This window comes from Hydra viridissima, unplaced genomic scaffold (assembly GCF_058129835.1).
Source record: "Hydra viridissima isolate aposymbiotic clone 2 unplaced genomic scaffold, HvirCarnegie_v1 scaffold_1, whole genome shotgun sequence".
Classification (NCBI taxonomy): Eukaryota; Metazoa; Cnidaria; class Hydrozoa; order Anthoathecata; family Hydridae; genus Hydra; species Hydra viridissima.
In genome coordinates, this window is record NW_028324300.1 from 34,788,699 (window position 1) to 34,805,922 (window position 17,224).

At 29.2% G+C, this 17,224-nt stretch overlaps 1 protein-coding gene across 4 annotated transcripts; it reads left to right on the forward strand.

Annotated features, from left to right (window-relative positions):
- Window positions 1–294: 294 nt before the first annotated feature.
- LOC145191977 (glutathione hydrolase 1 proenzyme-like) lies at window positions 295–14,937 on the forward strand. 4 transcript variants are annotated; one of them, XM_090084041.1, is made up of 17 exons: window positions 307–529; window positions 2,858–2,892; window positions 3,869–4,114; window positions 4,291–4,350; window positions 5,264–5,465; window positions 5,651–5,767; window positions 6,302–6,450; window positions 7,031–7,212; window positions 7,416–7,606; window positions 7,887–8,115; window positions 8,236–8,416; window positions 10,198–11,441; window positions 11,650–11,974; window positions 12,512–12,702; window positions 13,621–13,846; window positions 13,971–14,151; window positions 14,446–14,937. In XM_090084041.1, the coding sequence occupies exons 1-12, from the start codon at window positions 450–452 to the stop codon at window positions 10,305–10,307; spliced, it is 1,782 nt and encodes a 593-aa protein (XP_089940167.1). In that variant the 5' UTR covers window positions 307–449; the 3' UTR covers window positions 10,308–11,441; window positions 11,650–11,974; window positions 12,512–12,702; window positions 13,621–13,846; window positions 13,971–14,151; window positions 14,446–14,937. The 4 variants fall into 4 exon arrangements, with proteins under 4 accessions (XP_089940177.1, XP_089940167.1, XP_089940155.1 ...); XM_090084029.1 differs by having other exon boundaries at window positions 2,858–3,639; window positions 14,446–14,653; XM_090084051.1 differs by lacking the exons at window positions 5,264–5,465; window positions 5,651–5,767; window positions 6,302–6,450; ... (2 more) ...; window positions 7,887–8,115; window positions 8,236–8,416 and adding an exon at window positions 4,793–4,994 and having other exon boundaries at window positions 295–529; window positions 11,328–11,441.
- The last annotated feature ends 2,287 nt before the right edge of the window (window positions 14,938–17,224 follow it).

Sequence of the window (17,224 nt, forward strand, 5' to 3'; positions counted from 1 at the left end):
TTAACGCTTCAGTAGATTTTTATCATAGTGTTTTTGATTTAAAAAAGGGGGTTTTTCAAGAATCAAATCTTTTAAAATAACAGTCTCATTTGATTTATTTGCGAATTTGTTTGTAAAAGTACAGTAGTAAAAGTGCTGAGCGCACTTTGGTTAGAGCAAATGATATCTGTTGTCAAAGAGGTGCAATCTACTACACTTACAAAGTGAAGCTTGCATAGTTCCCCACAAGGGATTTTTCTACCATCCATCAAATGTGTGACCAGTGATCTGAGACAGAATTGTCATACCGAAAGCCTGACGAAAAACAATGCCCAAAATATAAGAGCAGGCATCGAGCGTGAAACTATCGAAAAATCATGAAAAGATAATGTTTTTTTAAAAAAAGATTTTTATCTTATTTCTATAATACACACAAGTTTATTTTTTTGTGTGTAAAAGAGGCAAAAAAAATGGCTTCATGGGGAACCATGAGTCACTGCTTCTTAGTGGTTGTAGTACTTTTAGCTCTTCAAGAAGCTGCTGGGAAAAGGTATCATCTTCATTTGTGCTTTTGGTTTAAACTCAATGTGTAATATGTAAATTAAAATGAAAAAGTTTACACTTAACTAAAAAAAGGGAGAGAACTTGAGGAAGATTAAAACAGGTTACCAAACCTCTGCTCCGAACATTTTAATCGTTATTTCTTACGGCAACATTATTATTAAAAAATTATATATTACTAAAAAATCGATTGTAAGAGTAATAGTTCAATCAGTTTGAAAGCTTTAAAAGAATCCTATATGCGATTATATCCATTAGCATCTTTGATGTATCCAGTAAATTTTTATAAGAAACCAATCCAGTTTTTACAAAAAATTGAGCCGAACTAAATTAAAAAAAAAAAAAAAAATCTTTTTAATGGATTTTTAAAGTGCGAACAAATTTTATCTAAACTTCTTCTTTTTGAATTTGTAGATAAAAAAAAATTGTATGATAAAAAACATAAAAATCACAAGTTTTTTTGGGTTATAATTAAGCGCCGTCAATTTTTTTCAACTTTTTTTTAACTGAAAAAAAAAAAAAAAAGAAAAGAAAAGAAAAAATAGTAAATGCAAAACTTTTTTTAAAATGTACTTTTTAAATTTATTCAATTTTGGGTTGACAGAGGGAAGATGGCATAATGACGGTTATTGTTTAATCAATAATAAATGCTTTAGAACACGAATTATTATTTATTCTAAACTTGTCGACATTGAAATTGTTGATAAGTAACAAATAGAACGGTGATGCGGTATGAAACCTCAAAACAAGACCAATAACGCTTTATAATGTGTTTGTATCTATAAAAAGTTGAACATCTCATTTATTTCTCCACAGCGCATTCATAAAAGATTTTTTTTAAATGTTGTACTGTGTGGTAGATACACATTTGGCAACCCAATTTTATATAGTGCATTGTCATGTTGGTTTGTTTCAGACACGAAGGCAGCAGATCCATAAAAGCATTGTGTGGGGAGAGATTTATTTTTCTGGGGTGGAAGGGATAAATTAAATGGGCAAATTCCATCTAAGACTCTTACTGATTGATACGATTATTTAGGGTGTTCTTCATTGCGATAATAAAACTCAAACCTACCACTGATTACATTGATACTGTGGTTACTGTGGTTACTGTGGTTACTGTGATCTCTGAGTCGTAACTTAGTAACGCTATTACTTTTTGCTCAGCGAAATAAAATCTTTAAGCGGTCTAATACCTTAACCCGTTACTTTGTATATACTCTGTATATTTTCAGAGAACTTTTTTTACGTATATATATATATATTTTTTCTTTTGATGGTGATTAGCTACTTTTTTAAAATAAATTATTTAAAAATCAGTATGAGGAACAAGGATAAAAAACAAACGTAACATTAATTTAAATGAAGAAGAATTCCATATCCTTATATTTTACACATTTTATATTCATTACATTTACAGATTTCTCAAACAAACTCTAAACTAATCAAATTGTTTAGGATTTGGGAAATTCCTTGCTCCTTTTTCTTATTTCGCCAAAAAGTTAACTTTCACCAAAATTTTTTAATTAAAATTTATTTTTTAACAAGTATTTTTATAAAAAAAAAGGTGGAATGTTGTGAATGGAATCTCCATACTTTCAGAAAGAATAAAAATACCTATCGCACTTTTGGCCAGAAGGCAAGACAATCAGGGCAGTTTGAGATTTTTTAAATTTCTTTGCTCTTAAATTAGATCACGTAATAATTCCCGAAAGAAAAAAAATTATTCCCCAATGATATATGTTAACTAGATGTCTAAGTTCGAGTTAGATATCTAGTTAATAAATATCATCGTTATTCAAAGAGTCAAAGTAGAGGTTTAGGATTAAGAAAAAGGTTCGAAGGTTGGGGTGGGGTATGGTTAGCGGGATAGCGTAAGGGTTAGAGAAAAAGAAGGGCTTTTATTTTTTTTACGGGGTGTTTTTTTCATCTGAGTATCAACTCTTAGAACAAACTATTATGCATATAAATTATTATGCATTTCGCTTAAAAATTTAACTGTAACTTTAACGCAATTATTTGTGAAATAATTTAATAAAAATTACTACCATTATATATATATATATATATATATATATATATATATATATATATATATATATATATATATATATATATATATATATATATATATATATATATTCGGTTGATTTAAGACAGTTGCCTAAAAATGCCAGGCTAATGCCCCAATAGCTCTTCCCATAACTACTACGTTGTAATATTATAAACTAAAGTTTACGTTTCATTATACCTTACAGTGCAGTGTAACAAAAATGTGATTTAGTTGTATAATTTTTTTGTTTGTTTTTGTTTTTAGTCGACTTGGTTTGAAAAGACATAAAAGTGAACCTGGTAAGAAAAGAGATAATACTCAAACTAATGCTGGTACTCAGTCTGAGGCTGGGACACAAGCAAATTCTCAAACTGGAGCTGCCACTGCAACTGATACTAAGACTGAATCACAGACATTTACAAATACAAAAGTCAATACACGTATAGCAACTTCTTCTAATGCTCGTAGTGGAGCAAATGCTGCAGCTAAAGTAAAAACTTATGCACATGCTAATACAGAGACTAGAGTAAATACAGAACAAGAGTCACCCCACCCACCTACAACTACTCCAAGTCCATATAAAACTCCAAGACCTGATGCTTTGCCACCAGGTCCATTTGAATCTCCTAACAATGGTAGTTGGTACGGAAATTGTACAGGAAATAAATGTCCTCCCACAATTATTAAAGTTTATTGTCCAAAATGTCCTTGTCCTTGCCCTCCACCATGTCCATGTGATTGTCCTTGTTTAAGACCAAAATCAACACCAAGACCAACAAAACCACCACCCCCTACTATATGTTTACCACCTTGTGTACCCCTTCCTGGACCTTGTATCTCACCACCTTGTCACCCACAACCTATGCCAATATGTATGAATCCACCTTGTTTTGATATGTTACCTCAAATGACATACCCTATGTGTCCAATGAATTGTCCAATGCCTCCATGCCCTTGTCCATTATATAAGCGTTCTGAAACTATAAGTGATATAAACCAAACAATTAAGCAAAAGAAAATAAAGAAGAAAACTCACAAAATGTTCAGTAAGTAGAATTAAAAAAAAAAAAAAAGAATCACAGTGACTTTTTGACAAAGACTATTGTTCTATACCCGAATTCCAAGCATTTATCAATCTGAATTAACTTGTTTTTCCTGTGTGCATGTGTTATCATTTTATTAAAGGTGGTTTTATTCACTTCTCATACATCTGCTTGCTGTATTATATTCATAACATGCAATAGCACTAGTTGCTAATTGCCTTTTTTGCTTCAGATGCACAGAAACGAGTGCATGCAGCTGGTCCACCACCAGATAGTCAAGAAGAACCTCTTCAGTTTGAACATGCAGCTGTTGCAGCAGATAATGAAATTTGCTCAAAAATTGGAAAAGAAATTCTATTGAAAAATGGAACAGCTGCTGATGCTATTGTTTCTACTCACTGCTGCGTTGAAATAGTTAACAGTCATTCTACTGGCCTTGGTGGAGGAGGCTTCATGGTATATTATGAAAAAAAAACTGGTAAGATTATAAAGACACACACACACACACACACATATATATATATATATATATATATATATATATATATATATATATATATATATATATATATATATATATATATATTCTGCTTATTATATAGAGCATGCTTTTGAACATGTAATAAATGTTTAACACGTGTGTGTTTTTTTAAGGAAAAGCCAAAGCATATGACTTTCGTGAATCTCTTGTTGCAGGATATACAGATTCAGGAAGTAAGTTTATAAATTACTTAACTGATATTTGTATAAATATAAAAAAAATTTCAGTTTTATATATTTATACAAGTTTTTTTATTGTAATGTTACTGATCTGTTTTATAAAAAATGGGGGAAGAACCTTTTTATCTGAATTTTTGTGATACTAATTTCCAAAAGAAAATTAGCTTTTTTTGTTTGCATGCTAAATGATCACTTTTTTTAAACAGAATTAGTTCATGGTCCTCATTATATGTATCAGTTAAAGTCCCCAGTAAAAGTTACATTTAGCTGATTTTCTTTTGGATTAGTTTGCATGCTTTGCATAGCTTTCATCATTCTGTTAAATTCCAGGACCAGAATAAACTTCAGGCACTAATTCTGTTTAAAAAAGATATTTTTTTTTTTCAAAATTATGGGTTGGGCAAATTGACCATAACATGTTTTTAATTGCATCTAGGTAAAACCCAAGGGGAGACAATTTTAGTGCCTGGAGTTTTGAGAGGTCTAGAAGCTGTGCACAAAGATTTTGGAAAATTACCATGGAAAGATTTATGGCAGCCTTGCATTAAGTTAGCTCGTGAAGGATTTTATATTCATGCAGCTCTTGCTGCTGGTATTAAAAAGAAAAAAGATTATATTGAGGCTAATTTAGGATTACGGTAAGACTGGCTGCACTTAGTATGCTTAATATCTTTTGAACTGAAGGTATTAAGTATAGGGCTAAGTATGTCAGTGCATTTTTTGTTTGCGTTTATCCAAAAGAACAATTTTAATACTGAGGCCCTTTTATTTTTATTTGCTGTAATTTTGTTTTGTAAAATATTACCCCAAATCTCTCAAAAGTTTCAAGAGCTGGTATTAAAATTGGACTTTGTGAAATTAGTTTATTTAAAAAAACACATCAGCAAGTTTTGATTAACTTACTTAGACAAAACACAAGGGGACACCATTTTAGTTCCTGGTGTCCTAAAGGGATTACATAAAGTGTGGGAAGATTTTGGAAAGTTACCATGGAAAGATCTTTGGAAGCCTTGCATTGATCTTGCAAACAAAGGCTTTCCAATTCATACAGCTTTAAATAATGCTATTCAAGCCAAAAAGGATTACATTTTGCACAATGCAGCATTAAGGTAAAATGTTTATATGGCTTATGCATTCTACATATGCTTTATGAATTCTTTGTATTTGTATGTTCATTTTTTCTTATTTACAGAAAGAAATTTTTATTCTTATGATTATGTTTTCAAAAATTTATTTATTACTAAATATTTTTATATTGCTATTTTATGTTATTGGCAAAAATGTCATTAATTAGAAATTTGTTCGTACGAAATAACAAACTGCTAAAACTTGGTGATATACTCAAAAGACCTACACTTGCCACAACTTTCCAAAGAATAGCTGACAATGGCAGCTCAGATATTTTTTACTAGTGAGTCTTTTTTCACTTTTTTTAAAATTTTAATAATACAATTTTAAATTTGAATTGTAATCTCTTCTTTTTTTTTAAATTGTAACCTTTTTTTTCTCCTGTTATCAAGTATAATTATATTATGATAATCCTTTAAAAGATTGCTATTGACTTGCGTTTACTGTTCTAATCTAAAATTTTTTTTTACTCATTTAAATATTTCAAATTCCAGCCAAATTTCAATCACAGAAACCATTCTATAAAGGTTATACTTATAAATTTTCAGTACAACAGAAATTTAATAGTGCTAGTAATATGAGAAAATTATTGTACTATTGTTTTATTGTAAGATGTTATTGATTGAATACTTCTGTTTCTGCTTGGCTTTTTGTTTTCATAAAGAATTGTAAAGTGTGGAAATGCAAAAATTAAAATTAATCTATCAAAGTAATAAATTACCATGAAATTTTTCCTTGTAATGTAAGTTAACTATGTCTACATGCATTTATTTAAGTTGAAAATTTATCTAAAGCAAGTCATTTCTGATTCTTTTAGTGGTGATATTGCAGACCAGATAGCAAAAGATGTTCAAAGTGCTGGTGGTTCTATGACAAAAAAAGATTTAGAAGATTACCAGCTGCATGTAAAAAAACCTTTGAACACAACCTTGAAAGGATTAATAATGTTATCCACTCCTCCTCCAGGTGGGAAACTGGTTTACCAAGTTTTTAATTTATTCAATTAGTTTCACAATTTTGAATTTTTCTGAATTTATTCATGTCTTTAATATGAATCGTCTGTTGAATTTTCATGTAAGTTTGCCATAGCTCAATATGAATAGGCTTCAGATTTTTATTGGACATTTGTTAGAGCAACCAGGTATGTAAATTAATGTAATTGGATTAGATTAATGTAGATCAAAAGGTTTTAATTTTAAAAGTAGTGGTTTGAAATCAAACTAAGAAAAAATATTTTTAAATTTAATAAAAAAGTCAATTTTTATGAAGGAAAAAACATTTTTTTTTTTTTTTTTTTAGTTGGGGAGAAGTAAACTTGTTAAAATTTATTTAAAATATTAATTTTATTGTTGTATATTTATTGTTAATTTTGATTAAGATGTTAAAAAAATCAAATTAATTAAAAATAGGGTGAAAAGTAATTTTATTTGAAATCGGAAGCCTATTCAGACTGAGCTATTGCAAACTCTTGTGAAAATACAAAAAACAGTTCATTAAGAAGAAACAAGTTCTTTGCTAAAGGTTAAAAAAAATAATTTTTAATTAGGAAGTGGAGCATTGATTTCTCTGGCTCTCAAGATTATGGAGCACTTTAATTGGACTGCAAATGATCAATATAAAAACAAGGCACTGCTTTACCATCGAATAGTTGAAGCAATGAAATTTGCATATGCCCCATATTCTTTTTTGTCTGATCCAGCTTTTGCAGGACAAACTAAAACTGATCAGGTAATCAAATTTTTTTATTTATTATTTCTACTATTCTCTATGTTTTTATATCAATTTAATTCTTAATTTTGCTGATATATTTCAAATAATTGTTACAAATATTCAAAAGTCATATAAACATGAATATTTTTTGGGTATAAGATAGTAAATAGTATAACTTTTCTTATAAATACTAAAAAGTTTTTAATATATTTTTAAAAAAGTATACAGACTACATGCTGAGTGATGATGTAGCATATAGAATGTTCAAAAGAATTGATGGTGTCTCACATACTGTAGATTATTACAGTCCTTTTAACAAGAAAAAGCATCCAAAAAAATCTGGCACTTCTCATATTTCAATTATTGATAGATTTGGTAATGCTGTTGGTGGTACAACTTCCATAAATGCATAGTAAGTATTTGCAATGACCTCAAATACTGTTTTTATCTGTTATTTATCGATGTCAATCTCTTTCTCTCTCTTTCTTATCAATTTCTCTTTCCTACCCTTTGTGAACTTTATGAAAACTTCTTTTTTTGTATTTTGACAATCTTTTTTACTTTTAAACCTTACATTTAAAATGTTAAATTATAAAATAAACAATTATAAAATATAATATTGCAAAATGTTCAATTATTAATTCAAATTATTAATTTATTAATTTAGTTTAAAATACTAATTATTAATTTAGTTTTGGATCTAAATATTTGTCACCTAAACTTGGCTTCATTTACAATAATGAGCTGGCAGATTTTAGTGAATTTTGGCCTGATGTCTATAACCTTAATTCTGACAGAAAAATTCCTGGTAAAAGACCCATGTCAAAATCAAGTCCAATAATATTTCTTGATAAACATTATTCTGCAGTTGGAGTCTTTGGTGCTGCAGGAGGATTTTTCATACCATCATGTCTAATTCAAGTATGATCAGTTTGATAATTGGTTAATACTGATATCTTAGTTTGTATTTTAAAGGCTTAACTCTGATGTATTACCCTTAGTCTAATTTTCATATCATAATGCTCTTTTTTTATTTTCTAGACTATTGCTAATTGGTTATTTTTCCACAATAACATAAAAATTGCTGTGTCAAAACCACGTGTACATTGTCAACTGTTTCCACCAACAGTTGTTTATGAGCCAACATTTCCATCTGAGATAATACCAGGCTTAGAATCATTTTCTCATGCTTATGTCACAAATAGCACTTATGATGTTTCAGGTAAGAGTTTATGAATACCGAATAACTTTTTAAAAAGCCCTTTCATTTAGTTTTGAGCAAATCTAACTTTAAAAAGTAAAAAACAAATTTCCAAAGATCTTTTTATTTCATGTTTTGAGATTATTTTAGAATGATAATAAATAAACTTGAAGTTTTGTGTTATTAAACTCTTATTTGTTTTAAGTAGCAATTTTGTGGGTAATTTTTATTGGGGAAGGGTGGGAAATCACTTAGATCACTTTTGAAGACTGTTATCTAATAATTCCATTACAATTGCATGTCTGAGTATTAAATGCTTCTTGTAAGAAAATTTTTTAAATGCTTCTCGTAAGAAAATTTTTTTTAAATTGAAGTTTAATGAAAATACTTTTTAACAATAAAAATATTTTTAATTTTCTTTTTTTTTTTTTTCTTTTTTTTGATTTTGTAAAAAATTGAACAAATTTGCTTTATTTTCATTTGACAACCTGAACAAATACATTAATAGAAGTTTGGTGAAATTGTTGATAAATTAACTGTTATTGTGATTCACAAAAAATGAATACAAATTTACTATTATAGTTTTCAAGTCACAATAAACAGTCGATTTTATTATCGAATGCTTTTATGCAGCGGGTTCTGATCCTTTAAAAGTTAATAGCTGGGCTACAAAACACCATAATTCAAGAAATTTAAGTAAATCACAGATTTCTATTTCAAAGATTTATGAAAATCTTGATGGACAATTTTAAGCAAGTTTAGTAAAATGAAGAAAATTAATCATCTTTAAAAGAAGGTGGTTATTATAGCTGAATTGTGTGGGAAAAAAATTGTATTATACTATTGATTTATACTGCATATCATGTAAATGAGTCATATTTGTTTTGGAATAAGGTTGCTTGGTCAAATGAATGCAAATTCAAAATATTTCCTTCAAAAAGTTCAGTCTAAATGGCTTGAGGAAAGCCTGGCAACAAAAATTGAACCAAAGCATTTAATGGCAATAGTTGTAAGAATCTCTAGAAAACTAGAAAAAAACTAGAAGAAGAAAAAAAGAAGAAAACTAGTTTTCATCAATAAAAAAATGTACCAAAAAATGTCTACAAAGTCAACCTCCAAAAGAAAATTTTTTTTCTATTACCCAACAATTGAATTTTGAATCCAATTTTGTATTCCACCATGATAATGACCCAAAGTACCCTTAAAGTGTGAAGCAATATTTATCAAAAGCATTGAATAATCTTTTTATCTCCAGTTCTTAATACAGTTGAATATCTATGGAATAATTTAGCATGAAACGGTTACCAATCTGACAAACCAAAATTAGCTTGACTGAAAATTTGTCCATTCTGTATTGCAGCAATTGCAGGCAGTTCCAGAAATGAAAAATTTCAAAAAGTAATAAAAATTTCCTTAAATATTTCTGATTTTTTGTGTTACATTCATAATAAACATAAATAATAATATAATATTCATAAATAAACCGCTGCTTGAATTCTTTTTTTGCATCAAACCGACATATCAGAGATAAGAATGAAAAAAAAAAGGATTTTTTTTTAAAATATATTTGCTAACAGCAAATATATTTTTTTTAAAAAAAATCATTTTTTATTCCAAAGAAAATATTTGGAATTAAATTAGTTAGAAAATAAATTTGTGGTTTTTCTATTGAAAAAGTAATTATTTCTAATAAGTATCTGAAATCATTTCTTAGTGGTTGTCTTCAAACCATTCTGATTTTATAAAAGCCTGTATTATAAATATGCAGAGATTTTTCAGTAATAAATGTTTACATGTTATAGGCCAACTTAACGCTATTATGGGAGTTGTACAAGCTGTTGTTAGACTACCGAATGGCAAACTCAATGCTGAAAGTGATTACAGAAAAGGAGGCAAACCGGCTGGTTTTTAAGATATCACTAATTACTAGGAGTTTAATTTCTCAAAAGATTGTTATCTATTAATGCATCACTATTTGGACAAGATGAGAGGATTCTTGTGCTGAACTCAATCAAATGTTTTTTAGAAAGTTATGTTCACAAAGACTTTTTTCATATATTTTGCATACTTAAGTATATATATTTTATGTTCATAATTATATGGAATTTATACTTATATGGTTTTAGATAAAGAAATAAAATTTAAAAAATTCATAACTTCCGAAATTATTTTTATCAACATTTTAATTTTTCAGGAGAATATTCACTAGCAGTAAATGTAAAAGTTCTTCTCTCCTAAAACATATTATTTACACCTGTTTTAATGCATGAACTTTTGATAGTCATCTGTATACCTTCTTTTATCTCAAAAATTATATAACATTTATATGATGCACCAAGAAAAACAGATTTTGAGGGATCCCCTACTTGTTTGTGTTTTTATTTGGTGTTTTCATTTAAAATTTATTTTTACTTTTTTTAAGTTCTGCAAATTAGTATTTCATTAATTTTTTTAGACTTTTCACTATGGTATTATTATTTAACGAGGCTTAAATCTTGTTTGTCTATTTAAGTATTGTTCAAATTCAATTAAGTGAGAAACATTTATGTTATTTGTTCATGATACTAATGTTTCTTTCATAGTTAAAGGCAGTATTTATTTTAGAAATATTAATATTGAATGTTTCATTATCTGTGATCATATAATAGTTCCAGCATATCTTGTATTTACATACAATTAAAAAAATGAATTTGTATTTTTACATATTCTCTTTCTTTTTTCTGTTTCAGAATGAAAGCTGCTATTGGTTCTTTTCACATTTATTCCATTTGCAACTGTTTTATATATCACATTCTTGTGTCCCCTTGTAGAACTAGTCAAACTTGCTGATGTCTTGATTAGTCAAATTTGGATGTATTTCTATGATTTTTATTTCCCTGGTGTTGCAGTGCATGATTTATAAGAGCTTTAAAAATGTCTTTGTTTGCTTTAGAGAATTGTTTGCCCCTGATGGCACGATTCTGCAGCTCGGCGATAAGCTTGCACGACCAAAACTTGCACGAACCTATGAGCAAATTGCAAGTGAAGGAGCAGATGTTTTTTACCTGTATAAAAATCATTTTTATAAATTATTTATATTTTACTTCTTAATCTTTTTGATTTCTTTTTATGATTATAAATTGTTATAATAAATTTTATTATTAACAGTTGCATTTATATTGCCTCTGCATACTTTGTGTCTTAAAAATTTTTTCTATTAAGCAAATATTAAAGCTAATTACAAAAATAAAAACTTTAAATTTTTTATATTTCAGTGGAAAAATGGCTGGTCAAATTGTAGAAGATATTCGTGCAGCAGGGGGTTATATGTCACGTGAAGATCTTGCTTCGTATAAAGTCCGTGAGGTAGAACCTATAAAAACCCAAATTAATGAGTTCACAGTCTTGACTACTCCTGCACCAAGCAGTGGAGCACTAATGTCACTTGCATTGAAAATTTTAGCTGAAGGAAAATGGAATGCAAAAAAGTTTTCAGAAACACCAGACCGATATTTTCATGAATACATTGAGTCTATGAAATTGGCCTCAGCACCTTCAACATTTTTAAGTGATCCTCGTTTCAATAACATTACCAAACAGGTACCAAGTTCTTACATATATACATTATACGTTATTCTTACATATACATTATTCTCAATTTTCACAAAACTTCAATAAATGTTGGTTCCAGAATAAAAAGTATTGTCAACTTATTAAAATTTGTATAAACATCAAATAAAAATTTTGAAGTTCTCTAATGTTTTCATGAATATGAAACAAACAAAAAATGGTTCAAAAAAAAGTAAAATTCAATATGTAAAGTTTTATTTGAAATATGTAAAGTACCCCATTGATTTTTCTAATTATAAAATTAGTAACTACATGAAATATGTAAAGTACCCCATTGATTTTTCTAATTAGAAAATTAGTAACTACATGAAATATGTAAAGTACCCATTGATTTTTCTAATTAGAAAATTAGTAACTTCATGAAATATGTAAAGTACCCATTGATTTTTCTAATTAGAAAATTAGTAACTACATGAAATAGTAATAAATGCACTTTTTAAAAACATGTTTATGCTGGAGATTTTTTTTGATTGTAGTGGAAGTAAATTTTTAGAAATTTTTCATTAGGTTGAGGAGTACATGTTATCTGATAGTACTGCAAAAAACATGTACAAGAAGATAGACGGATTCTCTCATAACGTTGAAGACTACAAACCATACTCACAACTCTTTTCCACTGAAAAAACTGGAACTTCTCACATGTCTATTCTTGATCAAGATGGCAGTGCCTGCTCACTTACCTCATCAATTAATGCCTAGTACGTCTGAAAATGTTTATTTTTCTAAATGAATATATTTAACTTTATAGTTCACATAAAAAATTACAATTGTAATTATTTCAGTATGCTGTGCTTATGAATAATTGTAATTTTTTAAAAAGTAAAAACACTGTATGTATGTATGTATGTATGTATGTATGTATGTATGTATGTATGTATGTATGTATGTATGTATGTATGTATGTATGTATGTAATGTATGTATGTATGTATGTATGTATGTATGTATGTATGTATGTATGTATGTATGTATGTATGTATGTATGTATGTATGTATGTATGTATGTATGTATGTATGTATGTATGTATGTATATAGATTTATATATAAATTTATATATAGATTTTTATAGATTTATATATATATATGTTTTATGTTATATACATATATTTCTAAATATGTACACACATTTAGAGCATCCCGCCATTGGAAATTGCGTAAATGCGTAAATTCCGATGTGAGAAATAGTTTATAAAGGTGACTCCTACGTGATTTAATCTTTTTATTTTCCGATATTTTCCGATGGTTTGTGGTGGCTTGCAAAATTTTGCTGTAATTTTGCGAAAACTTCGTAATTATAGGTAAATACATCGGAAATACCACAATATTACGAGTTTACACTTTAAATACGGTTTATTGTGAAATTACGCGAAAATATCGTACGATAATGCGTAAATCTCGAAATATATCGGAGTGCGTGAAATTCTCCCCATCGGCCTCGGACTACATCGCATCTCCGACGTGATACTATTCCTCACCATCGCATCACATAGGAGTCACCTTTATAAACTATTTCTCACATCGGAATTTACGCATTTACGCAATTTCCGATGGCGGGATGCTCTACACACATTTGGCTTTTTAGCAAAGTATAAAAGGAAATGAACTTTCTCTTTAAGTTTTGGATCCAAACTTCGATCTCGAGAACTGGATTTTATTTATAACAACGAACTTGCAGACTTTAGTGAATTCTGGCCGAAGATTTACAATTTGACATCTGATGCTAAAATTCCTGGAAAAAGACCAATGTCAAGAGTAATGCCTTCGATTTTCCTTAAAGGAAAGAACGTAGAAGCTGTCTGGGGAGCAGCCGGAGGATTTTTTATTCCTGCCGCTATCACAATGGTAAGATATAATTTTGTAAAGTACTAAATTAGAACATCGCATTTGAATTTATTGTTAATTTTTTTCAAATTTGTTAATAAGAGTTGATAATTCAAAATTTCAAGAGAAGTTTCTTATATTTCAGAGCATTGCAAACTGGATGTTTTTGCAAGATAACTTAAAGGTTGCTATTACACGACCGCGTTTACACTGCCAGTTGTTTCCACCAACTGTGGTATATGAGCCAACTCTCCCTAGACAAATGGTCCCTAAAATTGAGTCATTCAGCCATCAATATGTTACTAATAGCACTTACGATGTCTCTGGTAAACATAAGTTTCGATTATTTCACCGATATACAAAAATATTTTAAGGTTATTTGTCCATAAGACTGCTGTTTTATATGTTATCACCTCCAAGTACCGTGCCACTACTCTGCATGTAATTTTCGATTTTGTCATTGTAAAGTAGGATAAACTTCTGAAAACATTTTCGTTTATTTTTCAATTCGATAATGCAATGATATTAGTGCTAGATTATCTTCGTTGCTTTTTACTGACAGTTTTTTGTTAACTGTTAAAAAGTTTGTTTTTTAACTTGTTTTATCTCCTTTTTTTTAGGTCAATTAAACGCTATTATGGGTGTAGTTCAGGCTATTGCTCGCACTAAAGATGGAAAAATCTCTGCTGAATGCGATTACAGAAAAGGTGGACGGCCGGCTGGTTTTTAGGAAACTAAGTGACCGTTGAAAGATTTTTAAAATGTAGACAATTTCACGCTCGCCGAAATTTTTAGTTTAACTCTTTAGAAAACTATTTAATCGCGTAACATTCGTAGTTTTCAACTCTTATCATTTTCTTTAAAACGAATACTGTGGGGAAAAAATGAGACTTAGTAGAAAAATATATCAGCATAATTGGCCCTTTTAATCGGCTGTTAAAAAAATTATTTTGTAAGTTATAATCAACGGAACATTAACGTTGCAAGAAAGACTAATTTTTGTGATCATGTAACATGACCTTGTAAAGATTACTAATTTAATATTTAAATTAATTTTTTTTTTTCAGTAGCAATGTACAATTAAAATTACGAAATTCATTTTCATTATTGAAGCACTTTCTAATATAGATTTGTTCGTAAATGGGCAATTCATCTTCCAAGGTTTCTCTGTAGTAGCATTAAGGAAATTTTCTTCGAAATGACATTTTCTGTAATGTGCTGAAATAGAGAAACGTGGAATTGTTCAGTTCTCTTTATCTAACGAATTTCCACTAAAAACCGAGTTTACCGGTCTCTTATTTTTAGTTGGCTAATTAAACGAAAATCTAAATAATAGTAGGCACCAACCTGTTCGATCGAAATAATTTCAGGTTTTCGTCCAAAAACAAAAATGTTTTCCAAACTTAAGTAAAACATTTTCGCAGTCAATTATCTTCAAGGCCATGATGCTTTTTATAAAGATAAAAATCTTTACATCAGTTATTCTAAAGATTACATATTTATTAAATGACTTTATATATAGATAATACCAAATGTCAACGGTTTGAGATTAACTAGTACTAGACACCTGCACTACGAAAAAATTGCGATTTATGAAAGGTGGTAATTACAAGATGTTAGACATGAAACTTGAAGTGAAAATTCCAAAAGAGAGCGTAATTAAAAAAAGTCTGGCGTAAGACAATTTTGCAATATACGCAACTAATGATAAAAGTATATTTTTGTGATAAGAAATACAAAGAAAAAGTTATTTCTGTTGGCGCAAATATTTTTCTTCATCAGTTTCCAGTCAGATTTTCTTTAGTAAAATTTTCTTCAAATTCTGTTGAAAGTAGACAATCATGTCAACATTTTCTGGATCTTGGATGACTTCTGCGATCACTGACAATTTGATAACTTGCAGAAAACAACCTTTCGCTGTCCTTCCCTTGAAAGGAGCACAACCCATAACAACATTTTTCTGATTGAAATTTTTGTCGATGTAGTGTAACGTTATCGAGATGTATAAATCATTGTTGCTATTGGTCCTCATGTCTATTTTGAATACTACATCTTCGCATTCTGCAAGATTAGTTTCCAACCTGGAATCTACAGCTTTGTTTACATCATTGTAGAGAAGAGGAAGTTTGTTCTTGGAAAAAGTTATTCTTGGAAAAAGTTTGTTCTTGGAAAAAAGTTGTTGCGCTCTTGATTGTGAATTTTGGCAGAAACTTCGAAGCCCATTTTTCGGAAACCTTCATTCTCCACAAAGCTGAATGGTAAGTTGACGCAGATGAGCATTTCCATCACGTCTCGATCAAACTCTAGCTGGCAGCGATCGAATTAGGGTAGCTTCATGTTCATAAAGGAAGAAATAGGCTTTATTGATGAAATTTCAGCCATCAATTTTCTTTTCTTGCTGTGAAGTGTCCTGTGTACTGATGTACACATCTCGTTGTCTTTCATATTCTTCCGCTTCCTTGACTGCCGATGCAAGTTCATCAGTTTCAAAAACACTTTTTCTTTTCCTTGCAGTCTCATTTTTCATAACTTTGGTTGCATGATCAGTGTGAGATATTTCAAGGTGATTACTCGTCCCGGAAGTAGTAGCTTTTCTCTATCGAATGATTTTAGAGCAATTCATTTGATTGACCAGTAATCAGCTACAGGGATAGGGTCTTGGTTGTAAAGCCACACAACGATGTTTTTATTGCAAATGTGATAAAGATTTTAATTAACTAATTGTTTGGTGTCCACACACGCAAATAAAAATTAAATTTTGTGACAAATGTGGGAATATCAAATTATCACTTATTTAAATTTAGACTTTTGTAAAATTATTTTTAGAAACTGGAATGTTTACAAATTTGAATGTGAACTAACGAAAGAAGTACATGAAAATTACGACTGACTTCGCAATTTCTACCTATTTATATAAAAAAGTTACGACATATACCTTTTCGTAATAACTAACGAAAGAAATACATGAAAAGTACGACTGACTTCGCAATTTCTACCTATTTATATAAAAAAGTTACGACATATCATACCTTCTCGTAATAACTAACGAAAGAAATACATGAAAAGTACGACTGACTTCGCAATTTCTACCTATTTATATAAAAAAGTTACGACATATACCTTCTCGTAATAACTTCATAAATACCCGTTCGTAATGCAGACGTCAGACAATTACAGTTAAGATTTAAAACCAAGGTATTGTGTTTTAAACTAACAAAAGCATTTAAACAAGGTTCCAGATCTTTCTATAAATCCTTAGCAAGACAATTTAGCCCTTAATAGACATCAGTTAGGATCCTAAAAAAGCTCCCGAAATACATTTTGGATTTTATGTGTTATCTTACTCTCAATGATATTGGGATTTATTGACCTGCAAAAGTCTTAAGCTCCCTCCGACTT